The 12,770-nt window shown below is 42.4% G+C and overlaps 1 protein-coding gene across 1 annotated transcript in view; it reads left to right on the top strand.

Annotated features, from left to right (window-relative positions):
• LOC141116664 (NACHT, LRR and PYD domains-containing protein 3-like) overlaps positions 1–12,512 on the top strand; it is a 213,150-nt gene extending 200,638 nt beyond the window's left edge. The window contains exon 5 of the mRNA XM_073609056.1: positions 10,822–12,512. Within this exon, the coding sequence (XP_073465157.1) occupies positions 10,822–12,512 (1,691 nt within the window). The remainder of the gene's footprint in view (positions 1–10,821) is intronic.
• The last annotated feature ends 258 nt before the right edge of the window (positions 12,513–12,770 follow it).

Genomic DNA, 12,770 nt, shown 5'->3' with positions numbered 1-12,770 from the left:
TCTTCATGTTTTTTCAGATTGGCGTCCTTCTGATATTTGCATATGTGTATCTTGGGAAATTTTAATTTTTCATTTTTTATTTTATTTTATTTTTATTTTTACTTTTAATTAAATTTTTACTTTTATTTTTATATTTATTTTTATTATTCACTTTTTATTTTTCAATCAGAACGCACCGCTCAGGAATAGGAAGTGAAGAGAGCTCAATTTTGTTTACAGGTTACCATAGTGATCGGTGTCATGATGACACAACGCCGGATCACATGACTTCCTGTATGGTACAGCCATACGACAGATGATCAAATTAAGGGGGTTTATATAAATTACAGACTAGACCTAGGGGACCCTAAGACCGCTGAGGAAGTCTAGCTGGACGATACGCGTGCGGATTGGTTTTTATCCCGGTTTAGACGTCACTGAAGCCACCTTATCATTCATTGTCATCTGTAACTAATACGTGCCTTAACTCCCAGCACTGGTTATAGTGCTATATTTGTGAGTACCTGTCTTTTAATAAAAGGATTCGTTTTTTTAGCTATGCAGAGAGCACTATGTATTTTCTTTATTTTATTTCATGCATATTTGGATGAAAATTGTTGAGCCCTAATAAGGCAGAGGTTTCCGGTTTTTCCAGTCAAGATACCAACCTGACCACTAATTAGTGGTAAACGCTTATGAGACCTTCCTGTTAGTTCAGGGGTCCCTGCAATAAGGTGAGCGGTTTGACTGGCAAGAGGGGGAGCACAGATTTTAAGAGCACTTTGGACTTGCATGAAGCACCCTGCATCACCGCTGACACTCTCTGTGTTTCTCCATTTATGGACATTTATGTTTATTGATTAGTATTTTCAGCGCTGCACTATTCATTTTTTTTTGCATTACGTGAAAGGACTTATATATTTGCCTTTAGTGTTCAGCAGCTTTGCTTTTTCGATAGTTTTTGCGCTGACTGTTTGTGTTTTGAATATTTACTGCTTGGTTAATATATTTCGGTTCAGCAGCATTAACAATGGACATCTTTCAGTATGTTGAAAAAAGAGAGATTAAATTAGGAGAGATCTTTTCTAGTAATCATAATTCTGAGGAAACGAATGCGCTATCAATGGGATTTAGAAAACTGGGGTATTTATTTGAGAAAAAAATCAAAACATGGTGGAACATAGTCTCATTTGAACAATATCTCACAGCCAAGCTGATCCCTAGGAGACTCAGATGGGAAGTACCTCCCAATGATGGTCTTATGGATGAGCATTTTATGAAAGAATGGGAGAATTTTTTCACCGATAAAGGTCTTGAGCTGATCGAGTTTCTATTAGCACACAAACGACGTAAGATGACCCTACTGGAAACTCAGATAGCTGAATTAAAAAGCTCTATTGAGTCTCATAAGGAGTCTGAAGAATTTCTTAGACTCGCAGCTGAGTTGAAAAACAAGCTAGTCAAATGGGACTATGAGACCCAAAAGAAAAAGAAAAAGAAATATATAAGAGATTTTTAGGATTTTGGGAAAGGGAAGATTTATAAATGGCAGAGTAAGCCAGGTGATTCAGTAACAGCCCCTTTACCACCAGTACCCACCAATAGAGAACCTCCATATACTCCTTTGCTTACTCAGCGGGACGATGGTGGATGATCAGTTTGATTACAATAATCCAGCTACTCCTACTAATACCAACCAATTCAAGTTTGTACACAACAAAAGAGGTAAGAATAAGAAAGGAAGGGGGACAAGGAGGGAGGTCTATGAATCTCCATATAGACAATACCCTTGGAACCCCCCACATACAAATGATGTAACATATCAAGATGACACCTATTTCCCTGAAAGTGGGCAGAATTGGGGTTACAATGATAACCATTATTTTAATAAACCTCGTAGTATTCTCCCTAACAAAGGAAGAGGGTTCCAACCTTTTAGGAATCCAATTCCTACCCAGAATAGGTTTGCACCTCTACAGAATTCCGGACCTAGGAGGGGAGGGGATTTTTACAGGTCCCCAAGAGAGATGAGGAGGGGTGTCCCATTTCTTCCACCCAACCCAGGGGGGGTCGAATGTGCCCCCACCCCTTGCAAATCCAGACAGTGGACTAAGAAAAAGAAAAACCAGAGAGGAAGGAGAGGAGGAAGGCAAACTCAAAAGAGTCAAACCACAGTAGGAGCGGGTATCTATAACCTTAGTGGCTCGCCTTTGAGTGAGGATGAGATTAAGGTTTTAGATAAGGGCCTCAAGTATGCCCCTACCCGCAACCTAAATAAATTCCAAACCTACATCAGTTTGCAGAAATTTATTAGGTCTCTTAATATTAAGAAATACCATCTTTCTAACACTGCAGTACGGAATTCATCTAGTATCCACAAATCTTCAATTATGCATTCAACTCTCCGTAACAAATCGGTCTTTAACCCCCCTAACCGAGATAATAAACATATGGAAGTGTTTAGGAATATGGTGATTAAAGATTTAGATACATTATAAATCCAGAAAGTCAATGATCCATCATATATCAAAAGAGGTATTGAGTCTTTGACAGAACGAAAAGATCTGGTAATACGTCCAGCCGACAAGGGCGGGGGCTTGGTTGTTTTGAGCAAAATGTATTACAATAATGAAATGGAAAACATGTTGGCTGATTATAATACTTATGTCCTACTTACTAAGGATCCGATGCTCCAATTTAAAGAGGAGTTACATTACCTTATAGCAAGAGGAAAACACATTGGTGTCCTTAGTTTAAAAGAAGCTTCTTATTTGGATCCTTTTTTTTGTCGCACTCCTATTATTTATTTTTTGCCTAAAATTCATAAAAACAGTACCCATCCTCCCGGCCGCCCCATAGTCAATGGGATCGACTCAGTCTCTTCTAGACTGGGTCAATACATTGACTATTTCCTTCAGCCCATGGTTATGAAAACCCGATCTTTTGTAAAAGACACCAAACACATCATCCATATTTTAGAGTCTCTCCCACTTACATCTTCATGTGTACTAATTACAGCGGACGTCAGTTCCTTATATACTATCATTAGCCATGAAGATGCGTTAACTTCAGTACAGTGGGCTTTTGGTTCAGCAGATCTCACCAAAAGACATAAGAACTATATCTTAGATTGTTTGAGATTCTGCTTGGCCAAAAACTATTTTTGGTACAATAGACGTTTTTTTCTCCAAACAAGGGGTGTGGCAATGGGGGCCCGCTTTGCTCCCTGTGTTGCCAACCTGTTCATGGCACACTGGGAGGAAGAAGTGATTTACAAGAATACACCCCCTGAACTCATCTGTTATCAACGGTACATCGATGATATTATTATGATTTGGGATGGCGATCGATCCAATCTTGATAGTTTTATGAAAAAATTGGATGAGAACAATAGAAATATTGTCCTTTCCTGGAATGTGGGTAAAGATCATGTCACGTACCTGGATCTTGATATCCATATAAAAGATAATGGGTTAGAGTTAAAAAAATATTTTAAACCCACGGACCGCAATGCGTACATTCCCCTAGGAAGTTGCCACCATTTACAATGGTTGTGCAACATTCCTAAGGGACAGTTTGTACGTATTAGGCGGAATTGCACACACGAGCAGGAATATCTTGCACAGTCTGAAGTTCTATCAGCTCGTTTTGTGCAAAAGGGATATAATAAATCTGATATTAAGAAACACATTGAGACTGTTCGTATGATGGATAGAACGTCACTTGTTTCCAATGGACCTAGGGTCAAACAGGATAAAACAGGGAATATAAGAATTATTTTGGACTACAATGTCCAATACAAAAAATTCGAAAAGATCATTCGTAAATACTGGCCTATCTTGAAGCAGGATAAAACACTCGGCCCCGTTCTTCCCGAACATCCTCAGTTTGTGTACAAAAGGGCACCATCCCTAAGAGACAAGTTAGCCCCAGGTGTTATTGACCCACCTTGTGCGTTTGAAAATAGGATATCCAATATCCTGACAGGTTTCTATGCATGTGGACGTTGTCCAGCATGTAAACAAGCTAGGGGGAACGTTAAAAAATGTAAAGAGTTTATCGCCACAGCAACTAAGAAGACCTATCAGATTAAAGACTTTATCACATGCTCCACGGCAGGGGTGGTATACATTATGGAATGCGAATGCGGCTTACAATACGTGGGGAGAACTTCCCGACCCTTGCATGTCCGCATTGGTGAACACATCACTAATATTAAAAAAGGATTAGACTCACACAATGTTTCTAAACATTTTAAACTGTCATAAACGTAGTCCTGCCAAATTAAAATTTTGGGGAGTCGAAAAGGTTACCCCCCCACTGGAGAGGGGGTAATTTCATCAGACAATTGAGCCGCCGTGAGTCCTTCTGGGTATATGAGATGCGCGTGGGAATACCCACGGGGCTCAATGTTGAGTTTGACTTGAACTGCTTCATTTCTGATCGTTAAATAATTTATCAATAATTTTCCCATTCATTTTCTAGTGTCTCTAGATTTTTTATTCTGTTAATTATAGGACTGCTAATTATGTGTCTGAAAAATTGATGATGACTATATTGTAAAAGGTGGCTGCAGGGAAGTGTTTTTTAAGTACATAATTTTATATATTCTAAAGTTCCATTTTTTATTTAATTTGTAACAGCTATGTTGTGGTAGCTTTTTATAATAATAATAATTTTTTCCTAATTATGCTTTACTAATTGGGCGTAGCAAGGCTATACTTTGTCCTGTCCACTGATGGAGATTATCTCTGTTCTGTGTGGCCAGCCAAACTGCCGTCCCTCCTGTGTGGATCCGGGGTTATGCAGATGCTATGGGCTCGTTTTTTTCCTCCTCTGCTTACACTTTTCTCAGCAGATGGGAGGCTAACAGTATCATGTGACCCTGTGTCACCCAATTACAGCTCATCTCAATCTCTGTTTGACTGAATGAAGGAGGTACCCACAGACGGAGCCAGTCACATGACCGGACGCAGCGTCATTGTGATGACGCGACCGCTTCCCATATCTCTATGTAACCACGCCCCATCCCGGAGTGTCAGCCTATGGCAGCGGCTTTATGCCCTGCCTGCACACTCAGGAGGGAGGGGGCTGTACCATACAGGAAGTCATGTGATCCGGCGTAGTGTCATCATGACGCTGATCACTATGGTAACCTGTAAACAAAATTGAGCTCTCTTCACTTCCTATTCCTGAGCGGTGCGTTCTGATTGGACGGTCACCACTCGGGAGCTAATTAACAACAGATGATCAAATTAAGGGGGTTTATATAAATTACAGACTAGACCTAGGGGACCCTAAGACTGCTGAGGAAGTCCAGCTGGACGATACGCATGCGGATTGGTTTTTATCCCGGTTTAGACGTTGCTGCAGCCACCTTATCATTCATTGTCATCTGTAACTAATACGTGCCTTAACTCCCAGCACTGGTTATAGTGCTATATTTGTGAGTACCTGTCTTTTAATAAAAGGATTCGTTTTTTTAGCTATGCAGAGAGCACTATGTATTTTCTTTATTTTATTTCATGCATATTTGGATGAAAATTGTTGAGCCCTAATAAGGAAGAGGTTTCCGGTTTTTCCAGTCAAGATACCACCCTGACCACTAATTAGTGGTAAACGCTTATGAGACCTTCCTGTTAGTTCAGGGGTCCCTGCAATAAGGTGAGCAGTTTGACTGGCAAGAGGGGGAGCACAGATTTTAAGAGCACTTTGGACTTGCATGAAGCACCCTGCATCACCACTGACACTCTCTGTGTTTCTCCATTTATGGACATTTATGTTTATTGATTAGTATTTTCAGCGCTGTACTATTAATTTTTTATTGCCCCATAATACTGCCACCATAAAAATTGCCCCATCATACTGCCCCATTAAAACCGCCCCATCATACTGCCCCATCAAAACTGCCCCATCATCAAAACTGCCCCCATCAAATTGCCCCATCATACTGCCCCATCAAAACTGCCCCATCAAAACTGCCCCATCATCAAAACTGCCCCCATCAAATTGCCCCATCATACTGCCACCATCAAAATTGCCCCATCATACTGCCCCATCACATTGCCCCCATCAAAATTGCCCCCATCATATTGCCCTATCAAAACTGTCCCCCTCATACTGCCCCATCAAAATTGCCTCATCATACTGCGCCCATCAAAACTGCCCTATCATCAAAACTGTCCCCATCAATTTGCCCCCAAATTGCCCCATTGTACTGCCACTATAAAAATTGCCCCATCATACTGCCCCATCAAAACTGCCCCATCAAAATTGCCCCATCAAAACTGCCCCATCATACTGCCACTATCAAAATTGACCCATCAAATTGCCCCCATCAAGTTGCCCCATCATACTGCCCCATCATATTGCCTCCATCAAAATTGCCCCATCAAAACGGCTCCCATCATACTGCCCCCTTATACTGCCCCATCAAAATTGCCCCATCATAATGCCCCCATCAAAACTGCCCCATCAAAACTGCCCTATCATCAAAATTGTCCCCATCAATTTGCCCCCAAATTGCCCCATTGTACTGCCACTATAAAAATCGCCCCATCATACTGCCCCATCAAAACTGCCCCATCAAAATTGCCCCATCATACTGCCACTATCAAAATTGACCCATCAAAATTGACCCATCAAATTGCCCCCATCAAGTTGCCCCATCATACTGCCCCATCATATTGCCTCCATCAAAATTGCCCCATCAAAACGGCTCCCATCATACTGCAACCTTATACTGCCCCATCAAAATTGCCCCATCATAATGCCCCCATCAAAACTGCCCCATCAAAACTGCCCTATCATCAAAATTGTCCCCATCAATTTGCCCCCATCAAATTGCCCCATCATACTGCCACCATCAAAATTGCTCCATCATACTGCCCTATCATATTGCCCCATCATACTGCCCCATCAAAACTCCCCCCATCATACTGCCTTATCAATATTGCCCCCATCAAAACTGCCACCATCAAAATTGCCCCATCAAAATTGACCCATCAAATTGCCCCATCATACTGCCACCATTAAAATTGCCCCCATCATGCTGCCCCATCAAAACTGCCCCATCAAAATTGGCCCATCATAACTGCCCCCATCATACTGCCACCATCACAATTGCCCCATCATACTGCCCCATCAAAACTGCCCCATTATATTGCCCCCATCAAAAATTCCCCCATCAAAACTCCCCCATCAAATTGCCCCAAACAAATTGCCCAATCAAAACTGTCCCCATCAAAACTGCCCCCATCAAAACTGCCCCATCAAAATTGCCCCCATCATACTGCCCCATCAAAATTGCCCCATAAAAACTGTCCCCATCAAAATTGCCCCATCATGCTGCCACCATCAAAATTGCCCCATCATACTGCTCCATCAAAACTGCCCCATTATCAAAACTGCCCCATCAAATTGCCCCATCATACTGCCACCATAAAAATTGCCCCATCATACTGCCCCATCAAAATTGCCCCATCAAAACTGCCCAATAAAAATTGCCCCATCAAAATGCCCCCATCAAAATTGCACCATCAAAATTGCCCCATCATAATGCCCCATCAAAACTGTCCTATCAAAACTGCCCTATCATCAAAATTGTCCCCATCAATTTGCCCACATCATACTGCCACCATCAAAATTACTCCATCATACTGCCCCATCAAAACTGCCCTATCAAAACGGCCCCATCATATTGCCCCATCATACTGCCCCATCAAAACTGCCCCCATCATACTGCCTTATCAATATTGCCCCCATCAAAACAGCCACCATCAAAATTGACCCATCAAATTGCCCCATCTTACTGCCACCATTAAAATTGCCCCCATCATGCTGCCCCATCAAAACTGCCCCATCAAAATTGGCCCATCAAAACTGCCCCCATCATACTGCCACCACCACAATTGCCCCATCATACTGCCCCATCAAAACTGCCCCATTATATTGCCCCCATCAAAAATTCCCCCATCAAAACTCCCCCATCAAATTGCCCCAAACAAATTGCCCCATCAAAACTGCCCCATAAAAATTGCCCCCATCATACTGCCCCATCAAAATTGCCCTATAAAAACTTTCCCCATCAAAATTGCCCCATCATGCTGCCACCATCAAAATTGCCCCATCATACTGCTCCATCAAAACTGCCCCATCATCAAAACTGCCCCATCAAATTGCCTCATCATACTGCCACCATAAAAATTGCCCCATCATACTGCCCCATCAAAACTGCCCAATAAAAATTGCCCCATCAAAATGCCCCCATCAAAATTGCACCATCAAAACTGCCACCATCAAAATTGCCCCATCATAATGCCCCATCAAAACTGTCTCATCAAACCTGCCCTATCATCAAAATTGTCCCCATCAATTTGCCCACATCATACTGCCACCATCAAAATTGCTCCATCATACTGCCCCATCAAAACGGCCCTATCAAAACGACCCCATCATATTGCCCCCATCATACTGCCCCATCAAAACTGCCCCATCATACTGCCTTATCAATATTGCCCCCATCAAAACTGCCACCATCAAAATTGACCCATCAAATTGCCCCCATCAAATTGCCCCATCTTACTGCCACCATTAAAATTGCCCCCATCATGCTGCCCCATCAAAACTGCACCATCAAAATTGGCCCTTTAAAACTGCCCCCATCATACTACCACCATCACAATTGCCCCATCATACTGCCCCATCAAAACTGCCCTGTCATATTGCCCCCATCAAAAATGCCCCCATCAAAACTCCCCCATTAAATTGCCCCAAACAAATTGCCCCATCAAAACTGGCCCCATCAAAACTGTCCCCATCAAAACTGCCCACATCAAAACTGCCCCATCATACTGCCCCATCAAAATTGCCCCCATCATACTGCCCCATCAAAATTGCCCCATAAAAACTGTCCCCATCAAAATTGCCCCATCATGCTGCCACCATCAAAATTGCCCCATCATACTGCTCCATCAAAACTGCCCCATCATCAAAACTGCCCCATCAAATTGCCCCCATCAAATTGCCCCATCATACTGCCACCATACAAATTGCCCCAACATACTGCCCCATAAACACTGCCCTATCAAAACTGCCCCATCAAAATTGCCCCATCAAAACTGCCCAATAAAAATTGCCCCATCAAAATGCCCCCATCAAAATGCACCATCAAAACTGCCACCATCAAAATGGCCCCCCTCATACTGCCCCATCATAATTGCCCCATTATACTGCCCCCATCAAAAATGCCCCATCAAAACTGCCCTATCTTCAAAACTGTCCCCATTAATTTGCCCCCATCAAATTGCCCCAACATACTGCCACCATCAAAATTGCCCCATCATACTGCCCCATCAAAATTGCCCCATCAAAACTGGCCCATCATTCTGCCCCCATCAATATGCCTCCATTAAAATTGCCCCATCATACTGCCCCATCATACTGCCCCATCATACTCCCCCCATCAAAACTGCCCCATCATATTGCCCCCATCAAAACTGCCCCATCAAATTGCCCCATCATACTGCCCCATCAAAACTACCCCCATCAAAACTGCCCCCATCATATGGCCACCATCAAAATTGCCCCCTTATGCTGCCCCATCAAATTGCCCCATCACACTGCTCCATCAAAACGGCCCCATCATATTGCCCCATCAAATTGCCCCCATCCTACTGCCCCCATCATACTGCCCCATCAAAATTGCCCCATCATACTGTCCCATCAAAACTGCCCCATCAAAACTGTCCCATCATACTGCCCCATCATCAAAACTGACCCATCATCAAAACTGTCCCCATCAAATTGCCCCATCATACTGCCAGCATCAAAATTTCCCCCATCATACTGCCCCATCATACCGCCCCATCAAAACTGCCCCATCATATTGCCCCCATCAAAATTGCCTCCATCAAAATTGCCCAATCATACTGCCCCATCAAAACTGCCCCCATCATACTGCCCCATCAAAACTGCCCTATCAAAACTGCCCCATCATATTGCCCCCTATCAAAATTGCCCCATCAAAATGCCCCTATCAAAATTGTCCCATCATACTGCCCCATCAAAACTGTGCTATCAAGATTGCCCCATCAAATTGCTCCAATCATACTGCCCCATCAAAACTGCCCCATCTTATTGCCCCCATCAAAACTGCCCCATCAAAATTGCCCCATCATTCTGCCCTCATCAAATTGACCCATCAAAACTGCCCCATCAAATTGCCCCATCATAATGCTCTCATAAAATTGACCCAACAGAACTGCCCCATGAAAACTGCCATGTATCCTTTTGATCACCAGTGGTGAGAAGAACTAGAAGATATCTCTATATTGAAGCTCTTATTTGGTGTTGGGAACTGTCACATTGGACTTTCTATATTGCTTTGTATTGTTTTTTGTTACTGATTTTGGAAATCTATTATTATGTTTTTCCACTGAAGACATCATTTTATATCTGTAACCAAATCAAGATATTTATTTATCACTGTGAGCGCCATTTCCTTTCTTTCATGGTTTTCAGGTAATAGAGTATAGAAAACCTGAACTGTCTAGGGCTGTGTGTTCTCTGTCATAAGAGGTATTTAGGGGACAAGTATATCCGGTATTTGTCTGTACTTGTCATGTCTTTATAAGGATAAAAAGTGTTTATATATTACTGAGAAAATAAATCTCTGTTCTCCAGTAATATGGATGACCACACAAAGTAATCTGTATTGTAAGCATTTCACATGAAAATGTAGTAATGATAAAACCATACTAATATTATGATCAATACAGAAGAAAATGATACCAACATTCTTGACTTCTCCTGATCCATAAAATATTTCCATTATATTCCCAGATATTCAGGAAAAGCACAAAAAATATCTAATGGAGAAGACTGAGACTCTGGTGGAGCATAGACCCCCAGGAACTACCCTGGAACCACAAAGATTCCTCATCAATGATCGTTATGTGGATCTGATTGTAGTCTCCACCAATCAGTTCAGGGAACGTTCCCAGAATGAGATAATACAGACTGGGGTAAAACATGAGGAATGCTTGAAGGAAACACAAACTAGACTGGAACACATTTCCCCCAACAAGCTGTTCCGATGGAACCACCAGTCACAATGTGTACCACATGCAGTAATGGTGAGCGGAGTGCCAGGAATAGGGAAGACCACACTGATGCAGAAGTTTGTCTATGACTGGGTGATCGGAAAACACTACCAGAGATTTGCCTTTCTCTTCTTCTTCAGATTCCGGGACCTTAATAGACTGGGAGAGGTCAGCTTGGAGGAGATGATTCTTCATCAATATCCATATCTGGAGGGTCAGATTGGAGATATTTTACAAGATCCAGAGAGACTTCTGTTTATATTTGATGGATTAGATGAAAGTAATCACCAAATGGATTTCACATCAAGTAAACTCTTCGCTTACAGGACAGAATGTGGTGAGATTGTGGTCAGTTTGGTGAGGCAGAGTCTTCTTAAGGGTTGTTCTGTACTGATAACCAGCCGTCCAACCAGAGTGGCATCAGTGGATACCAGTGTTTTCCAGAGAATAGCTGAGATCATGGGATTTCTCCATGGAGACAGACGGATCTTCTTCAATAATTTCTTTGGAAATGAGGAATTATCAGAGAAGGCTTTTCATTATGTGGAGGAGAATGACATGCTGTACACTTTCTGTTATATCCCATCATACTGCTGGATCATCTGTACAGTGTTATCAATGTGCTTCAGATCCCAACCAACAATCACCGATCAGCTGATGACATCATTACCCAAAACCGTGACACAACTCTTTGTGACTTTTGTCTCCAACATTCTGGCCAATCACAACCAGAATAAAGATGGTGGTCACACTGCCCGGGAACTGCTGACCTCTATTGGGTGGATGGCAGAACATGGAGTCCTGAATCACATGATTGTATTTGATGAGCATCATCTGGAGTCATTCAGTGTGAGAAATGATAATCATGTCTTTTCATCTTTCATGATGGAATCTGGTCAGCCTCCCGATGTGGATTACACCTTCTTACATCTCACTCTTCAGGAGTTCTTTGCTGCTTTAGTCCACTTTATGAACAATAATCCTGAAAGATTACAGAAAACACTTGATGATGCTGAATCTTACAAAGACGACCGTGCTGAAATATTCCTCCGTTTCCTCTGCGGTCTCTCAGACTCTTCTGCTAGATCCATGTTAAAGTCTCATGTGGGAAAATTGTCTACTCAGGCTGCCAGACATGTCATCACCTGGATCCAGAGGAAAATACCAGACCAAAGATCTCACAAGAGAAATCTTCTTAATGTATTCTACTATCTCTATGAGAGCAGGAATAAGGCTCTGGTGGCACAATGTATTGGATCAAACAAAGTTGACTTTTCTTATGTCCCCCTCAGCCCTCTGGACTACTCTGTGCTGTCTTTTATCCTTCAATCCTGCAGAGAGACAGAAGTAGATCTACATTCATGTAATATTCAGAGTGAAGGATTGAGGAAACTTATACCGGCTCTACACAATATAAAGAGTTTGAGGTAAATATTTAATCTGAATAATCACATTGCTGTAATAATTTGGTATTTTCAGGTGTTTTTTTCCAGAGAAATGACTAATTATCAGTGTGATTTGTTTTTTGTTATATGCAGACTGTACACACTGTTAACATCCTGCACTCACGCCTCAGATCAACTCCAGTTCTTGCACCTTCACACCTCAGATCACTGTCCCCCCTGCAAATCTGCCCCACCACTGTAACCCCCTGAACATCTGCCCCACCACTCTAACCCCCTGAACATC

Source organism: Aquarana catesbeiana, linkage group LG13 (assembly GCF_042186555.1).
Source record: "Aquarana catesbeiana isolate 2022-GZ linkage group LG13, ASM4218655v1, whole genome shotgun sequence".
Taxonomy (NCBI): Eukaryota; Metazoa; Chordata; class Amphibia; order Anura; family Ranidae; genus Aquarana; species Aquarana catesbeiana.
This window is presented reverse-complemented; position numbering and strand designations above follow the sequence as displayed.